This window comes from Gordionus sp. m RMFG-2023, chromosome 3 (genome assembly GCF_954871325.1).
Source record: "Gordionus sp. m RMFG-2023 chromosome 3, tfGorSpeb1-WG-v2, whole genome shotgun sequence".
Classification (NCBI taxonomy): domain Eukaryota; kingdom Metazoa; phylum Nematomorpha; class Gordioida; order Chordodea; family Parachordodidae; genus Gordionus; species Gordionus sp. m RMFG-2023.
In genome coordinates this window covers 45,637,006-45,656,540 of record NC_088777.1, presented here as the reverse complement: position 1 = coordinate 45,656,540, position 19,535 = coordinate 45,637,006, and the positions used below count along the sequence as shown (strand labels likewise).

Genomic DNA, 19,535 nt, shown 5'->3' with positions numbered 1-19,535 from the left:
AAAGTGAAATTTAGACTATTGGAAGTCAATATTAGAGTAAAATTTTTTTTAATAGGTATTATAAACAAACAATTTTGACATTACCTGGTCGGCATCTATGGCCTTTATTTTACGCCATCTACAATTCTCGTCACTTAACTCCTTGTCCCCAAAATAGTCCATTCTCCACCTGTAATAAGCGTCGTAACAAGTAGCATCTAAGTGGGATAACAAGATGCAGGCCATTCGAGCCAATAAAGAATCTATGAAGGTAAAAAATTGAAATCAATATTTAAAAAATACTAAGTTCCAAACTGAAGGAAAAAAAATCCTGAATACATTATTTTATGTTTCCTCTAGTGTAGTTGGGTAATTACTATATTTTTAACCAATTTTTACAAGTTAAAAAATCGGTCAACATACTTTTTACCAGAAAACTTTCACTTCTTCGGGCTCGGTTTTTTTTTAAAAAATATAGCAGCTCAAATTTGAAAGAAACTAATATAAATTAAAACGCCTTAATGTTAACGGATTTTCTCCGTCACGCGTTTGAGACCTCTATTCAGAGTCCAAATTTACCCATCCAATTTAGTAGCATCTTCGGAGAGTTTGTTATTAAATACAATTACCAAACTTAATTCTTTTATTCTTGCTTCCCTCCTTTCATTTCCTTTAAAGAAGGTCGAATAAACTTGACTCTTAAAAATGGTATTAAAATTAACAGTTGTTAAAAAAATACTTTTTAAATGGATCTAGATAGAGATGCATCGTCTAAAATGATCTAGATACAGATACATCGTTTAAAACTTATCTAGATAAAGATACAAAATATCATACTTACATACAGGGTTCGATGTTGTTCTCAAATATAAATTCTTATTATGAGAGCACAAAATAAGTAAATAATATTTTAATATTTTGTCCACATTCAATTCGAAGACCATATAAAAAAATGCAAATACCCCTATTTCTATCGTTCTTTCAAACAAATTCTCATTTAAAACGAGCATTTATTTTTTAAAATTTTTTTTACATTAAGCTCATAATTTATTCATTAAAAGTTAGCGATAAAATTATTTTAAATCAAAATGTATCTTAGAAAGTATCTAATAACAGATACCTCTAAGATAGTATCTAGATATATATCCGTGTATCTAAATACACATGCGACATTTTGTATCTAGATACTTAACAACTCTGAAAATTTGACAAATTAGATTTTTTTACCATTCACTTCGTTTTCGATTTTATAAAATAATTGCACGTCCCTTTCAATGGAAGCAAATAGGGTTGCCTTGTCGCGGCTCTGAAGAACGAAATTGAATAAGCTTCTCGTGATTGGTTCTTTTAAATTCTTGAAAATTAACTCCTCTGATTCGAGCTTTTCAATTTTTCAAATATAATTAAGCTTGAAAAATAAAATGTGTTATATAAGGCCGGTTCCCGTTATAAATCGCTAAAAATTGAGAATCTTGCATACATCTTCTAGGAAATTTTTAAAGTAAATTTGAAATTAATATTAATAGATGCTAGGGGAGTAAACACTCGTATTTAAATTGAGTATAGAGGAAATATTATCATTGCTCCCAATTTGAATTAATATTAATTTCAAATTTACTTTAAAAATTTTCTAGGAGATATTTCCCAATTTTTAGCGATTTTTGTTTTAGTAATTTAGAACTTATCCCATAAAGCCTGGCCCAACCTTCCGCGAAATAATCCTAATTTTGTGCGCTAATACAATTTTAAAACATGATGAACCAAAAAGGTAACTTTTAAAATCTATTATAAAATATCATTTCGCGAAATAGTGATAATTTTGTAATTTTATTTTAAATTACAGAGATTAATATGAAAAAAAGGTAAATTATTCTTCTATCCCCTAAAATAAGTTTAAATATGATATAAACAGGAAAAAAAGCTGCCAAAATTTTATCTGTTAAATGAATATAATGTACTAATATATTTGTACATATAAAAATAAAACAAAACCTTCAAAGAACATCGTTTAAGATAAGGGTTAAGTAGAGGGATCAATTTGACGTAAACATCAACGAGTTCGCAGGTTTTCACCAAGCTCTCGATACAACCGCACACGCCCCTTCTGACGCGTAGGTTCGGGTGTAACAAGAAGGGTAAGAGGTCGGGAATTAAGTGAAATGCTAGTTTAGGCTGATACAAAATATGAGATTTTTTTTGAAAAAAAAAATGAATAATGATTTTTCACAATTAATACTTACTAAATAATAAATATTATATATATTTTAAATGCAGAAAGCGTTGACACGCAATTTATTTCCGCCGAAATTTTGAAAAATGAAGTCCTTCATATTTAAGAATAAATTCTAGCAGACGATAATTTCAAAATATTTCTTTACCTACCCCCCCCCCCTCATTAGATGTATATAATAAAGAGATTATCGATATGTTATACTTTAAATTTTAACCGATTTAATAAATATACTACAATTATTATTTTTAATATCGGTATAGATATCGGCCTATCAAAGTTTATCTATATCTGTACACAAGTATCTGAGCCGATACCGTGTTGGTATTGGAGTTAACAGGATGGCATAGGTGCTTCTCTTTCTCTGATATAAAAAATGGCGCACGCCATATATTACTTCTAAGATACGGATTCTTATAAGCGTGTTGGCCGCTTCGATAGCTTTGATAAGGACGCTCTCCTCCGGGTCTCTGGTACCTTGCCTAACGAGTGCCGGAGCTATTTCTCCCCCCTTGCTGTGAAAACTAGCCGAACCCAGAAAGAGAGAGGGAAGGGAGGAGAAAAATTGAGCCCTCAATGACGGCCCAGCTTTGTCATTGAGAAACGTGACAGAATGGGATAAGAGAACCTGTATATTATTTTTTTAATAAGAATGAAAGTTTAAGGTAGACAGGAAAACAATCTTAAGATTTAAAATTGTTTATTTTATTTTTACATTATTCATCATTTGTTCAAATTTTAAAAAATTTGTCATCACCTCATCCCCAATTTAGCAATCCAACTTATAAGAATATTGAATTTCAGGGAATATTAGAATTTTTAACATTTCGATCATTTATAGTGATTTTTAAAAAAAAACTTAAAACTTGAATGTGCCGGATAGTGTGATACAAAATCTTTCCGTTTGAGCGGATTTTTAAAAACGGCTAACTCAATATTTTAGCCAGAAAAATATTGCCGAAGCCTCGAGATTGGTTGATGTCCAAAACTTCGTGCCATTTATGAGAAAAATCATCAGGCTTGCGTAATATTTTTTGGCTAAAATACTGAGTTAGCCCTTTTTTTAAATCGGCTCGAATGGAGCGATTTTGCATACTAGTGCCGGAATTGTATTCAATTCATCTTCATGTGTATAGAATAACTTACTTTATGAATTTCGCAAAATTTTGTCATGTAATTTGATTTTAGAAGAAAAAAAAATCAGGGTGTCTTGAAAATTACAAAATGGGCGTTGTAAATGATTTCAATGTATAAAGATCCCAATATACCCTACGTACGACATATACATGTTATAGCTAATATACAAAAGTGGGCTCGGGTATTTTAAAAGTTAGACTGACTAATTCATAAACTAGTTAGAGGAATTACTTATTTATTGCAGAGGGCAACCAAAGACAAGTTAGATGAAAGAGATATAGTATGACTTGAAAACCTTAGGTTTGACCTGGGGACGATGTTCCAAGATCGTGTAAAATGGAGAACAGAAGAGTAAACCTGGGAAAGAGTCACTAAACGACGAAAAAGAATATCATTTTTTTTCTTAATTTTTGTATTTTTTTTAAACCTATCTATCTTCATTTTGATAGAACTATTAGAGGTCTGCATTGGGCGGGCGGATGGGCGGGTAAAAAAATTTTTGATGGGCAGGCGGGCGGGTTAAAAAATTTGAAACTATGGGCGGGGTGGGCGGGCGGGTTAAGTAATTTAAACAACGGGCGGGCGGGCGGGCGGGTTAAGGAAATTTAACATTTTTGTTCAAAAACAAACTAAAAAATAATTATTTAAATGATCTATAACAATATTTCTTTTTTATTGTACCAATCGTTTTTTTTTAAATGAAGAATATTTACCTAACTATATTATGTAATAAACACAACAATAAAACTTTTTTCTTAGAATAAATAAACATTTTTGTCTATTAAAAATTTCCTTTTATGGGAATGTAATATCTTAAAGTAACCAGTTTTGATATGTATAATTTAGCAAAATTTATTATAATTAATTTAAATTTTAAATTACTTTATTAAATTTATTATTATTGGTTTCACTTTTATTTAACCCTTTAGGTTCCCTCATAAAATTAATATGATGCAACACGATATTTACTAATTTTTTTATTGATTCTAATATAATATAATATAAAACACACAAAAAAAGTTTTTTAAATTCAAAATGGCGGCTCTCCCTGGTGGTTTTAAATTCATATCATTGACACCTTATGGAAACTTTCAAAACAATTTCTATTTTTATTTAGACAGAGTGGTACGTTGCATGATTTGCACGACCACCTTGTTCTTCTGGGATTTAACTTTGTACTACAGAAGGTACACCTTCGTGAGGTTCCTGCCTGAGGTTGATGAGCTGAATTTTTTAGTCTAATTTCTGGAAGGATATAAGGTTTATTATTTTTTCTTTGCATTGATATATAATTATTATCATTATGAATATTATCATCCCTATTAACATTTTTACAGTATGCCAATTCGCTAGCAATTATTTGTCTTCGGAATTCTTTCGATGAGAGTTTATTATCTGTAAGAATATTGTATATTATGAATGAATTGATAATCGCCGCATCTATCAGCCAAAAGAATATTGGTAGCCACCATTTTCGCCACTTTCGCGAAATTTCATATAAAGACTTTAAATGGTCGAAATGGTCAACAGACCCCATATATTTATTATACATCTTTATCATTATTGGACATTTTACGTCAAAAACTTCCCCTTTTTTATTTTTTCTCTTCACAGTATCCACTGATCTCGGATCAATATAATTGGACATTATAAATACGTCACGATTATCTCGCCATTTAATTATACTTATATTATTTTTGTCACTTCTCCAGTCAAACTCACCTCTTTTTAATTTTGTTTCCATATTCTTTATGGGCAAGTATCTCCTATTTTTGTTTAGTGTTCCGCTAGCATATATACCTTTCTTTTTTAAATCGGCCATTAGAGTATAACTCGTAAAATAATTATCGAAAAATATTTTATGATTTTGAAGTCCTTCACAAAACTTTGTTACAACATTATAACCAAGATTACTTTCAACCTCTTTATTTTTCCCAACATAGATATTAAAATCATTCATATATCCTGAATTATCGCATCTCATCCAAACCTAAAAATATAGTTTAGCCGAAATAAATAATGACAAAATTTACACATTACCTTGAAACCGCGTTTCGTGGGTTTCTTAGGCATGTATTGCCTAAATCCTATACGGCCTTTGAACCTAATCATTCCTTCGTCAATTGCTTGATATTCCGAGGGAAGAAAATATTTCAAGCAAGAGGAACGGATATTATCAATGAATGGTCTTATTTTGTATAATTTATCATAATTTTCATCATTTCTCGATGGTTCTAAGATATTGTCATTTATATGGATGTGGGCCATAAGCCAAATAAAACGTTTTACTTTCATTATGGATGAAACAAAATTGTCATGGAATTCTGGTTTAGAACTCCAATAATCTTTGTAATTTGCCATAGTTTTAATTCCAAAGAGTATATGAAGACATAAAAATTTTCTTATTTCTGTAGGATTAGTTGGTTGATATTTAATATTTTTTTGTTGGGCATATAAATTGGTATTGAATGTAATTGTATTTATTAGAGAATCATTAATAAATTTCTTATATATATCTGATGGATACAATGGGTCCGTTTTTAAAGATGATATTGGACCTGATATTTTATCAAATTCTAATGCTGGTTGTGAAGAATATTTCTTGGACCAGATAGGATTATTATGGTTTGTAGCAGATTGATCATACGCATCTTGTTCAGAATTGTCATCAATTTCAATTTGATAAGGTGTATCCGATTCATAATCATCACTATCAATTTGGTAACGTGTATCCGATTCATAATCATCTTCGGAATCAGTGGATGAGTTGTCTAACGAAGAACCTTCAGATGGAATGTCCAGATAATCATCCATATATATAACAAGCTAAAATTATTGCGAAATGAGTTGGCAAAATTTATCAATTATTTAAAAAAATAAATATTAAAAATATTGTTGTTAAGTGGCAGTGGTTAGTTTAATATACCACATTAAAAAGATCAAAATAATATATAAATATTATTTATTTGAGCAAAAATAAATATTAGAAAGATAGATAAAATAGTGAGGAATATATATATTTAAAAATATTTGATAAATATAATTACTTATAATTAAAATTGGAATTTTAAGAAAAATCACCGTAAAAAACGTATTTTGAAATAAAGGCGCGAAAAAAAAAATTAAAAAATAACTCCTCCACAAACATATGAAAAAGAATATCTTTTAATATATATTCGTGGTGGTTTTATTTTATATGATCAACTCCTTTAAAAGATATAAAGGTTAAAAGGTGGTTTTATATTTGCACTACCGCGACCGAAAGGGTTTGAGGAAGAGGATATACTTCAAACGGATATCCTACTTTGGTGGAAACGACATGAAAGAGATTTGCCAAAGCTATCAAGATGAGCAAGAAAAATATTGGCGATTTCTGCAACTAGTGCTTCTTCCGAACGCGGATTTAGCATTGCAGGAAGATTTTTAGAACAAAGAAGAACGTGTTTGAATCCAGAAAATGTCGATTCATTATTATTTTTGCATTATAATCAATATTAATTTTACATTTATATTTTTTCATAAATATTCAATTTGATCAAATAAGTTGTCCATAATTTACATTGATTATTTTTATACTTATATTAATTTTCTAAATTATAAACTTTTTGTAAGGTGTAATGCTGAAATATTTTTATTAGAAGCATGAAAGAATAACCATAATTAAATTTTATTAGCGGGCTTGGGTTAAAAATTTTTTAAAAATAATGGACGGGCGGGTAAAAAATTTTAGACTAAAGGGCGGTCGGGCGGGTTAGAAATTTTAGAAAAATGGGCGGGGCGGGCGGGTATATATTTTTTGAAAACTATGGGTGGGCTGGGTGGGCGGGTTATATTTTTTTAAATATTGGATGGGTGGCTTTTGGTCCAAAAACCCATCCAATGCAGACCTCTAAGGACTATATTCATTTCCGCTAAAAAAAATTTAACTTAATTTTCAAATAATTTTCGAGTTTTCGTTTTATCACATTTTTTTTAAAAAAAATTTATGTAACAATTTGTATTTTCATTTTGTTTGAATTTGAATTCCCGATTTAGTAATAAATAAAGAGTAAACCAAGAAATGAGTTAGCATTAATTGTAAAAAAGAAATGATTTTATAGCCTTAAGATGGCTCAAGGTGGCTCTAAAAATTTGTTACGAGATGACTTATTATGATCTATCTACATTAAAACAGATGAAAAATAAATTCAGTTAAATTAAATATCAAAATTTCCTTCTTACTATGTATGGTGGTGTACCAAATTTACTCAGACAAACCAGTTACTCCTCTGACCCCCCCCCTTCTCCATATTTTACGGTCCAGGGTATCATATTTAAGGGTCCATTTTTCTTACGTCCTCCGTAGTCATTTTCTTCTAAGGCGTCTTGGATCTTTTCCGATGCCTTGATCATCCCACTTACTTCATCGTGGTGCATCTCCGTCATCCTTTGTTCAACATGCCCTAACCATCTCAGTAAATATCTTCTCATCACCATTCCATCTCTTCTATTCCAATCAGAGGCCTACAAAGGTATTTGTTCGACCCAGCCTTACTATTTTTGAAAAAAAAATTTTCCGGCCTGACCTGGGTTATCCCAGCAAGGATTTTTTTTTCAAAAAAATTTTTTGACACCTGAATTTTTTTATATTACATTTATTTTTAATTTTTATAGCTAATAATGGAGATTTAAAATATATGGCCCGACCCGGGTATATTTAAAAAAAATTTAAATACGCCCCGATCTGTGTACCTGGGCTTAGGGCTAGGTCCCTGTTTCCAATCCTTACTCCCAATTCCTTTGTTTTTCTCTCTCTTATAAATACCTTTACACATTCATATAACCATTCTCATCCCCGTTCTTTCCAATTTAGTTCGTGTACCAACTTTCATTGCCCATGTTTAACCACCATAAAATGATATCACTTTCCATATGACGTATTTTAAAATAATGTAATAAAAATTTGGGAAGATCAATTATATACAGAGGTATATTAATAGAAAGAGAGGGAAAAAAATTAAAAATATATATAAAATACTCCAAAAATATGAGGGGGAGGGGGTCATAAAAAAAATTAAAAAAATTAGCTAACAAGTTTGTAAATAGCACGCTAGTTTGTTAAGCTTGCTAGTTTTATTGCAAACTTACTAAACCTGTAGCTAGCTAGTTTGTAAAATAGGTAAATTTGAATATTAACTGTAGCATATATATATTACTAAAGGCAAGCACATCATAATCCAATAAATAGAAAGTTTTTCTTTCTATTCTTTCTTCCCTCAATATCTTGTTTTCAAAACTTATCAAACATATTATTTTTTTTCAAAGATAACGTTATTATAAAATTACCTCTCTAGAACCTTTATGTCCAAAAAATGTAGAAAGACCAGGGATGGAATAAATCAACAGAGAACGTTTAACCAGAGCAGCTGGGCTAGGGAGGGATGAAAAAGGAAGGGGAAGAATGGGTGGCTGATCTTCTAAAAGCCTGTGCACTAGGAGATCTCTGAAACGATCTACGAGAAGTGAATTGAGCTTTTTTTTAAAAAAGAAAAATGTGATAACATTTTATAAAATATACGAGTTTATTACTTTGTTATAAATTTCCCAGCTAATTTTAGATGACACATTATTAGACTCTGTACTCTTGCGAAATCCGCGGTGGGCGTCCCTATTGGAAAACTCACTATTATCGTTGAGGTAAAAGTTATCCCAGAGGGAGGATGCCACTTGAGAAAAAGTGGATATGTGTTTCACCATTGCCATTTTGAGGGAAATTATTGTATCGTGGCCCAAGTTTGAATCTAGTTTATATTTACATATTGATTGGGCAACCATTATTTATTCAATTATAATTATTGCTTGTAAGCATAGACGTATCTAACATTTTCTTATGGAGGGAGGGGGGGGGGAAGCTTCAATAAAATTAACGGGGGGATTATGAAGAGATTCACCGCATATCTCAGCTTTTTGGGGAACTAAAAGGGTGGCAAATATCTTCCCTCGAGGATATCTATAGCATCCCACAGCCTCGCTCACTATATAAGTCGGTTGATGTGATGTAATCAATATTTTCATTGATAATAAAAAAAACTTCTATTCTAATTATTACAATTATTAAAATTAAGGTAAATGCATACTGGAGCTCATAGCGAAGCTCAGTTTTGGTAAAATGTAGTCCAAAAAAATGTTGGCATTCTCCAAATCCCCATTTACGTGGCTTTCGGGTCGGTCTAAAATACGAAATAAATAAAATAAGGATCGTACGAGATAATCAAGGGTTTATGTAAGTAATATATAAAAAATTCACCATTTAAAGTGCTCAACAATTCGAGGATCTTAGCCATAGCCTCGAGAGCCCTGATTCTGACCTTATCGCTAGAACCCGTAGCGGTTATCAAATGGAGCAAGTTAGGTATCACTCTATCGTATATGAGGTATGTTCGATCCATATTTTCGTTAGATTTGCTTTCTTCTAACAAAATGATAGTTGCGGAATCATCAGTTTTACTCTTATTATCTGAATCATTTTGGTTATTAACGTCAACGTTTGTGTCCGAGAGAAGCGGGGTATCGCAGAGTAAATGTGTCATTATATCCAGAGCATCGAGATAAGATTGTTGAAACTTGAGGCCCCCCAAACAGAACGAGGAATGCTTTTCGGGGAGATCGATATCGCAAAAATCTTTATTGTTCAGGAAAGGAGGATCCAAAGTGGAAAGCAGATACTGAGTCAATAGAATTATTTCACATTCTGTCAGAGCGGCATTCGGTGTCAAACTTTGAGTGATTGAATTGAGAGAAACAGGAAAAAAAGATAATAAATTATTTTGGACGTTTACAATTTAAGAAGGGCTCAGAGGTTAGATACCCTGGGAACAATAACGTCACGCTGGTTCGATCCCATTTCGGTATATTTTTTAACTTCTGAAATCAATCTCATCAAAAAAGGTAAGGATTAGAATGGCAAAGTAGGTTAAGGTCAATATAATATATCAAGAATGAGTGTTATATTACTGTTTTTTAATATAATCTGGACGTATTGTATATGTCAACAGTACTCTTTCATTTAATTACTTGAATTTATTTAGGGGCGAAATTTATTTGGAAGGTCGTGGAAATTCTACCCTAAAAGTTATGACCCCTGATGTTTAAAAGTGCTGGAGAGCCCTGAGGCCACGCCGGGCCATCTAACTATTTTATTTATTATTATTATAATAATACATTGTTAATGCAATAATGGCGGTATAAAATATGTTCGCGGATTTATACAATTATATTTATTTTTATATGTATAGGGTATGATTGACGTCTGAGGGAAAATTTTTGGGTGACAAGGGTCAAGGGGTAAAGCAATTTATTTCGTGTAATAATAAAATAATCGAAAAACAATTGTTTACAACTTGGCTTACCTATTTATAGGTATAGGACTTTATTTCTCCAGTCTCTGGGTTATGAGCTGGACTTGCACCCATTACAGAACTTTTCCCCCTTAGACGTTTGACGTAGTTTAGCTGAATAGCTACCAAGGAAGGGGCTGTGCCTGTTCTTGTACTTTATTTCTCCAGTCTCTGGGTTATGAGCTGGACTTGCACCCATTACAAGAACTTTTCCCCCTTAGACGTTTGACGTAGTTTAGCTGAATAGCTACCAAGGAGGGGTATTGCCTGTCCTTGTATAATTCTTCCTCCCCTTCTAGTAATTGACATATTAGTCTCAGGGGAGGGTTTTTGGTGGCTATTTAAGCTAATAATTTAAACGGTTTTTCGATGAATAATGAACAATTTATTTATTTATAATGTGTTAGTAATAATATTAGAAGAAAGGGTAAAATTATATGCGAGGGTCAATGTTCCTCGGGGCCGAACGTTCTTTGTTCCTCGTTGGCTAATAGGACAGACGATGCTATTGTTTCATCTGTATCCGTGAGGTTAAGGGTGTCCTCGAACATAGCGGGGTCGAAGTCCTGTTCCAGTGCCTCAATATTTGATACCTCCGGGAAAGCGAAAGGTTGGCCATCGATTTCTTCGTCCAATCTAATTGGGGTGGAGGCTCTCATGAACGGGAAAGCCTGATCAATTGGGGGTAGACCCTCCACATTGATATCGTGTAAAACGTTGTGGGCTTCCTCATTTCCTGTCCATGACCTGCTTGGTTGGTCCGCTAAGTTTTCTTCAGACGCTATCCAAGTCAGGTTTCGTGCTAGGTGGACGAAGTTTAGGAATCCGATGGCTAGCATGATTTTCGTCACTAGGAATTCGCAGGCCGGGGATCTCGATCCTCCTTTCTTGATGATTGTGTAGGCGACCTGGCTGTCAGTGACCAGGGCTGGGATTGTGCCGTATTTGTTTAGTGCATATTTACATCCCACCCATATGGCCAGGAGTTCTTTTTGGTTAATGTGATGGGTGGTTTGGTCCGGTATTTCCAACGCATGTTTTGCCTCTTCAAAGGTAAAGGAAAATCGGTCTTCCACTCCGTCTGCGATTCCAATATGAGTTGATGAGGCATCCACGTGTATGATGGCGTTGATTGGGAAGGTAAACGGAAACGGCTTCATCAAGGCTTTTATTGCTGGGTCAAAAATCTAATGCTAGACGGCCAGAGAGCTAATGCTAATGAAATGGCCAACATAAAGGCGCAACTAACCAGTGCCACGGACCACATTACAAGGCTCCTAAGTCTGATGGACTCCAACCGAGATTCTAAGACTCCCATCATCGGAGGATCGCCCAATCACAATTTAAATACAGCAGGACCAAGTAACATTAATAAATTTACAATGGTAGATGTACCGCAAGTGCCATTGGATGGACCTGAAAATTCTGTGGAATTCCTATTATCGGAAGAGGAGATCAAAACCCTCAATATCATGGCAGAAACAGACAAGGCTAAATTAATAAGGATTGCCCGTCACTTCCGAAATGCCATATCCCTTGCCGAAAGAGCCCCCGGCTATCAGCTGAAAGGAAGAGATGCCCACGAATTCCCCTCGCTCAAGCTATACGTCAAAGAAATGAGCCTCAACTCATCAATTGAATTCCTAAGAGACGTTGCGGCAAAAGCGCAAATCTACGCAAAGTCATGTGCATGGGGTTGGGAACAAATCCGTTTCGAATCACAAAACAATTTATGTAAATTCGTAGGAGGAATGCCACCAATGCCCAACCTCCAGCCCTTTCGTACTACCCCCGCCTCATCAAGCGGCAGAAAGGCAGGGGGAACCGGGAGAGACAAGTTCGCCGCAACGCACGATGATGACGTCATTGAGATTTCCGATACGGTCTCAAAGGGCGGCTTCCCTCAACGAGGGAAGAAGCCGTCCAACCGTCGGTGAAATTATGAATAACCTGCCACCATCAGCACTAGATTTCGGGATCGCGGAGGCTCTAGCGCCCTGGGCGGATACCTGCATCTCGGAAATCGGCGAACAACAAATCAAACGTTGGATCCGGGACGTGAGGCGCCAGAAGTTTTCGCCAGGAGGGGCGATATCCGACGCGGAACCAGCTGATGGGGATGAATTGGAGGAGGACAATAGTGAAACTTCTAGCGTCGACTTACCCATAACCGAGCAATTCGACGTTAACGGAGAGCCGATCATAATGGCCAATATATTCTCAAATAGGATATCGCCTTACAGTGCAGCTATTCTTCCCCCGTCTGCGCCGACGGTAGATAGCGCTACGATCGGCCGGTTTCACAGGCTGCTTAGACTCATGGGCATAGACACAACGGATGGAGCCGAGCTCAATCTCCAAGCCCGATTGGACCTGTCCATGGTCACATTGAAGCCGCACCCCCTCCAATCCTCCTTCACTAGAAAGATCGCTATTAGGGGTTTCTGCCCAAAGTTCGATAATCAAGCTATAGCAGGAAATGGAGGCTTCTTTAGAAACAGATTTATCAGGCTAGCCACCAAATACATGCCGATCGTCAACCAGCTAGTAGAAGGGGGAGTCATAGAGCAAACGGATACGACCTTCTGTTCACCGCTGTTTCTAATTCCCAAAGCAGACGGGACCCCGAGGGTCATTTCCGACTTCTCCAATGTCTCCAAAAATTTCATCAAATATCCCTTCAAGCTGAAGACAATCCCGATGATCGCGCCTATGTTGGCAGGGGCAAGAAAAGCCACCAAAATAGACCTAAAATCTGCGTTCTACTCCATTCCTTTAGCCCAAAGTAGACGTCGATTCTTCGGATTCGCTACAGCTAACAACAAGTATAGATACAAAACCCTACCGATGGGAGCGGGTTTTTCCCCATATGCGCTTCAAAATATCGTTCTGGACCTCTGCGCAAAATCAGTCAAAACAGCAAACTACTCAGTCTACCTAGATGACGTAATAATATTCCATGCCGACGAACATATCATCTTCCAAGACACCATAGCCTTCCTCAACTTGGCAGTGGAATGGGGCCTCACAGTGAACCACACCAAATCCATCACCATCCCGACGGAAAAGATATGCTATCTGCGAATCGACATAGATTTCCAGCAAAAGACCGCGGCGGTGGACAAAGACAACAAAACAAGACTTAGGTTTTGCCAACTAGTACTCTACAAGCACACCCTTCAGGCAATGTCAATCGAACGTGACATAGCACTGGAAGTACTAGGTATTCTAAACCATTATACCTACTCGATAACGGGGCTATCCAGAGTCTTTGCGCCTTATTACCACACGATGCTAAATACAGAGGAGGCACCACCCATCGACTATATCAAGGCCTACCCCAAAGCAGTAGCAGCAATAAAAGCCTTGATGAAGCCGTTTCCGTTTACCTTCCCAATCAACGCCATCATACACGTGGATGCCTCATCAACTCATATTGGAATCGCAGACGGAGTGGAAGACCGATTTTCCTTTACCTTTGAAGAGGCAAAACATGCGTTGGAAATACCGGACCAAATAACCCATCACATTAACCAAAAAGAACTCCTGGCCATATGGGTGGGATGTAAATATGCACTAAACAAATACGGCACAATCCCAGCCCTGGTCACTGACAGCCAGGTCGCCTACACAATCATCAAGAAAGGAGGATCGAGATCCCCGGCCTGCGAATTCCTAGTGACGAAAATCATGCTAGCCATCGGATTCCTAAACTTCGTCCACCTAGCACGAAACCTGACTTGGATAGCGTCTGAAGAAAACTTAGCGGACCAACCAAGCAGGTCATGGACAGGAAATGAGGAAGCCCACAACGTTTTACACGATATCAATGTGGAGGGTCTACCCCCAATTGATCAGGCTTTCCCGTTCATGAGAGCCTCCACCCCAATTAGATTGGACGAAGAAATCGATGGCCAACCTTTCGCTTTCCCGGAGGTATCAAATATTGAGGCACTGGAACAGGACTTCGACCCCGCTATGTTCGAGGACACCCTTAACCTCACGGATACAGATGAAACAATAGCATCGTCTGTCCTATTAGCCAACGAGGAACAAAGAACGTTCGGCCCCGAGGAACATTGACCCTCGCATATATTTTTACCCTTTCTTCTAATATTATTACTAACACATTATAAATAAATAAATTGTTCATTATTCATCGAAAAACCGTTTAAATTATTAGCTTAAATAGCCACCAAAAACCCTCCCCTGAGACTAATATGTCAATTACTAGAAGGGGAGGAAGAATTATACAAGGACAGGCAATACCCCTCCTTGGTAGCTATTCAGCTAAACTACGTCAAACGTCTAAGGGGGAAAAGTTCTTGTAATGGGTGCAAGTCCAGCTCATAACCCAGAGACTGGAGAAATAAAGTCCTATACCTATAAATAGGTAAGCCAAGTTGTAAACAATTGTTTTTCGATTATTTTATTATTACACGAAATAAATTGCTTTACCCCTTGACCCTTGTCACCCAAAAATTTTCCCTCAGACGTCAATCATACCATATACATATAAAAATAAATATAATTGTATAAATCCGCGAACATATTTTATACCGCCATTATTGCATTAACAATGTATTATTATAATAATAATAAATAAAATAGTTAGATGGCCCGGTTGATTAGTAAATTCATCTCATATTTTTTTTAAATGAAACCTGTTATAGTCTTTTAACAACTTTCCATCATTGGTCAAAAAATCCTTTTTTAATCGCGCAACGTTGACGTCCCCTATGTAATGATTGAAAGCGTTAAAATAATCGGCAAAAAATGAGAAAGATTTCGGGAAATATGCTGATTCTGTCAATTGTCTCCGACAATCTTCGGCGGAAGGCCTTAACGAGGCGTCGATATTTATCATTTTGGTCAGGGTCTCGCGTAATGAAGCGTCCGGGATCTTGCTTAGAACCTGGTCCATCATGTCATATTTCCAAAAATTTTTATGATCGTGATTTTGTTAGAAAACGTTTTTAAAACATTTTTTATGGTTCAATAATGTATTTCATAACTAATTTATATAAATATAAAAAAAATAAAAATACCCGCGAAGGATAGAAATCCCCTGTCCTATACGAAAGCAATTGGCTAAGGTGAAAAGGTGGGGTACCATCACAGAAGAATTCTATAAGGAGGCATCCAGCAGAAAATACGTCCATGGAAGGCGTTATTTCCTTGTGAATTTTATTAAACCGACCTTGGTGTGAAGTCTTCTTCGATATTTTTTAGAAAAAAAAGAAGCTATATTTCAAATAGAAGTATGTGATATTCTGGGCAGGGCTGACTTAAAAATGTGTTCATCGAATCTAAGAGGAAAAATAGGAAAGAGCCCAACTTTAAAAACTTATTGATAAATTATTTAAAAAATTTCATTTAAATAATCGAATCTTTAGGATGACATTTTTGGTAGAAATTTAATTTTTTAAAGATCACAATCTTCTCCTAAATATTTTTTCAGGTATGATCTTTCTTCTTTAGATTTACTAGTTTGATAAGATTCATTCCCATAAATTTATTAATTATAACCAAGAACATGAAGCAACTAATGTTAAGATCTGGATAAAAATTTTTTCTTGTTATTTACTTTGCCTCGACTATATAAAATATAATCGTATTACAGTATATTTTAGTTTGTTATATTTTACTAGGAATCATTTTAATAAAAAATAAAAGTTTTATTATGTTATTAAAATATATAATTATTATTTTTAAGAGTTTAACGTAAATTATTAGATTATATTTAATATAATTTTTGAAAAATAAGCAATATTTAAATATTTAAATATTTAATCAAGTAAAATTACGGGGGTGACCCGTAATTGTAAATTATAGCTGTCAACACTTTCCCAAAGCTGTCCTTCCCAAAATATTCTAAAGTTACGATACCAATTCAAACTAGGTATTTCTGTGCTAGGGGTTAGTTATAAATTGTATTTTATATTTAATAGATATGCCATCTTTAATTTAAACATCCATTCAAAATTATATGTCATCTTCATATAGTCTTAGTCCTTGTAAGGTGAAAAATTTTAAACCAAGAAGTTTTATATTTTTTTGGAATTTTTAAATGCATCAAAAATATAAAAAAATTTTCAATGGTCGAAATTCAAACAAAATGGAGTAGTATTCGAGTTCTAATCTAACTGCTGCACTTTTGGCTGATATTGTAAAGAACAGAACAGAATTTCAAAAATTGATATCGGTGCATTCTTTGAGCTAAGTCTGGTCCGATATCGGATTTTGCACGGCTTGAACAGAAGAAATTTCATTTTTAAAAACACCTCAAAGATACACTTTTAAACAAATGTCTTTTTCTGGAGTCGTTATTATAATAAAATGTTAACCAGATGAGCGTGTTTATTTTTAAATATGGCACCTCTGTAAAATTGATCTAGAACTTTCTTTCTCTCTCTTTCTACCTACCCCTCATTGATTGTTAGATGCATAACGCTGTATTTGCCACGAATTCTAGCTAACGGTGAGTGAGGGGTTCCCTTTTATACACGGTTAGCACGAATTCCAGGTGAAGTATACCAAGGATGTTGTATTTCTATATAATTCGCCGCGAACTCGCGCTAACTATGAATGCAAAGTAAGTTGGGGTTAGAAGCAGAACCAATATCAAAATGAAGCAACAAATTTTAAGGAAACTAATATTTGGCTTGGTCTCCTAAAACGAATTTGAACTAATAAAAAAATATAATACAAAGAAAAGCTATTGGGGATCAAAAAATTGTAGTTTTATAAATAAAATTTTGAACCAATTTGTCAAAGAGTGATTCCACGTCAAATCGACCATCGATTTGAACCAACCCCCATTTTTTTTATTGTTTAACTGGGTGCGTTGGTTATATATGTTGTCCAATTATAAATCAAAATTTTAAAGCTCTAGCCCAAATGTGGGATAGACTCTCAAGGTCATATATAAGAGCTTTCTCTGTTTTAAGAATCTTAAATTGCTCGATAAATATTTAGTACAAATTAGTGCTGTTAAACGGCTAGAATTTGAGCCGATTTTTAAAAATGACTAACCCTGAATTCATAGTGAAGAGCGATTGCGTTTCGCAGCGATTTTCATTCATAGTGCAAGCGATATTATAAATTCAAAAAGGTAGCAATTCTCAAATTATTATTTTTTTACAGAATGATCTTAAAGAGAAGAAGATTAAACCCAGTTAATAATAATAAAACAAAAGAGGGCGAATTTTACGTCCTCTTTCCTAAACTACTGAATAATGAGCCTAAATTTTATAACTAAGTGAGAATGACCAGAGTAATTTTATTCTATTTTATCTAAAATTCATTTTATTAGGAAACTTTTTATTATATACTAAAACATGTTAAACCTTTCTTACGTTACCACTACCAAATCTACAAATTTTATACGTCCTATAAGTGTTGAAGAACAGCTTATGGTTTGTTTAAGGTAAAAATAAAGCTATTTATTATTTAAATATATTTTTTATTTAAATATTTAGCAACAGGCTGTAGGTATCCTACCTTGGCCTATTCTTTCAAAATGAGTTCTCTTAATAATTTGTTGGATAGTAGATATACCCATTTTGAAAGAATAGGCCAAGGTAGGATACCTACAGCCTGTTGCTAAATATCGAAATTATAAATATATTTAAATAATAAATAGCTTTATTTTTACCTTAAACAAACCATAAGCTGTTCTTCAACACTTATAGGACGTTTTATAAAATTTGTAGATTTGGTATGTAAAAAAGGTTTAACATGTTTTACTATATATAAAAAGTTTCCTAATAAAATGAATTATAGATAAAATAGAATAAAATTACTTTGGTCATTCTCATGTAGTTATAAAATTTAGGCTCATTATTCAATAGTTTAGGGAAGAGGACGTAAAATTCGCCCTCTTTTGTTTTATTAATATTAACTGGGTTTAATCTTCTTCTCTTTAAGATCATTCTGTAAAAAAATAATAAATAGAAAATTGCTACCACTTTGAATTTATAATATCGCTTTGCACTATGAATGAAAATCACTGCGATCGATCACGGCGAAATCGCAATCGCTCTTTACTATGAATTCAGTCTGAATCATTAAATTTTTTTTAATATGAAACGTCTAAATTTAAAACAAAAAAAAAATGAGTCCAATTTAAACGAATGAATGTAAAATGTATTATTTGCGTTTTGAAACGCTAGGTTTGTGCGCACTATTAGCTGTTTTTAAAAATCGACTCAAAACGAGCTAAAAAAATTCTTCGATGTCGGATCAGTTAAATTTAAAAAATGAGTTATTTTAAGATAGCCCCTTAATGGGGGATGGAAACACTCACCGGATAAGGGTTATTTATCAATATATTTAAATATTTAAGTTTTAAAAAAAGTATTATTTCATTTTTGGAGGGCACTATCATTAAGAAATATGTGGGAATTAAAAAAAAATTTTACATAAAAATAGGCATTTTATATTGTAAAATAATCATTATATAAAATAATTTTCTTTTTCTTTTTATAGCAATTCAATATTGTAAACGTATTTATTACAATTTTCCGAGGCTATCTATTATGAGCACAAGAATGTGTACACCCGATACCAATGTTTTAAAAAATTTACTCTTTTAAGAATTATTTGGACATCAATATAAATTGTTATGAAGATAGGGTTTAAAATATTATTTTTCGGAGACCCGATGGCCAAAAAATAGCATTCTGTTCCTATTCCATGTTTTGGAACGTTGGGAAACGAATTCCTAAAAAAATATATATTTTTTTATATATTATATTTTTACAACAATTTTTTACACTAAGACATTTTGTAAAAAAAAAAATATCAATATT

The 19,535-nt window shown here is 33.9% G+C and overlaps 2 protein-coding genes across 2 annotated transcripts in view; both read right to left on the bottom strand.

Annotated features, from left to right (window-relative positions):
- The window catches only part of LOC135927124 (phosphoinositide 3-kinase regulatory subunit 4-like), a 32,460-nt gene that overhangs the window by 9,996 nt on the left and 2,929 nt on the right, over positions 1–19,535 (bottom strand). Inside the window, exons 4-13 of the mRNA XM_065463060.1 lie at positions 15,771–15,938; positions 15,387–15,637; positions 9,633–10,102; positions 9,463–9,555; positions 8,915–9,126; positions 8,672–8,857; positions 2,607–2,837; positions 1,972–2,151; positions 1,207–1,360; positions 85–242 (exon numbers count right to left, since the gene is read on the bottom strand). Of these exons, the coding sequence (XP_065319132.1) occupies positions 85–242; positions 1,207–1,360; positions 1,972–2,151; positions 2,607–2,837; positions 8,672–8,857; positions 8,915–9,126; positions 9,463–9,555; positions 9,633–10,102; positions 15,387–15,637; positions 15,771–15,938 (2,103 nt within the window). The remainder of the gene's footprint in view (positions 1–84; positions 243–1,206; positions 1,361–1,971; positions 2,152–2,606; positions 2,838–8,671; positions 8,858–8,914; positions 9,127–9,462; positions 9,556–9,632; positions 10,103–15,386; positions 15,638–15,770; positions 15,939–19,535) is intronic.
- LOC135927125 (piggyBac transposable element-derived protein 3-like) lies at positions 4,315–6,513 on the bottom strand. The gene is made up of 3 exons (XM_065463061.1): positions 6,394–6,513; positions 5,387–6,172; positions 4,315–5,336 (listed from the first exon to the last, which is right to left on the bottom strand). Exons 2-3 carry the CDS (start codon positions 6,158–6,160, stop codon positions 4,410–4,412), a joined length of 1,701 nt encoding a protein of 566 aa, XP_065319133.1. The 5' UTR covers positions 6,161–6,172; positions 6,394–6,513; the 3' UTR covers positions 4,315–4,409.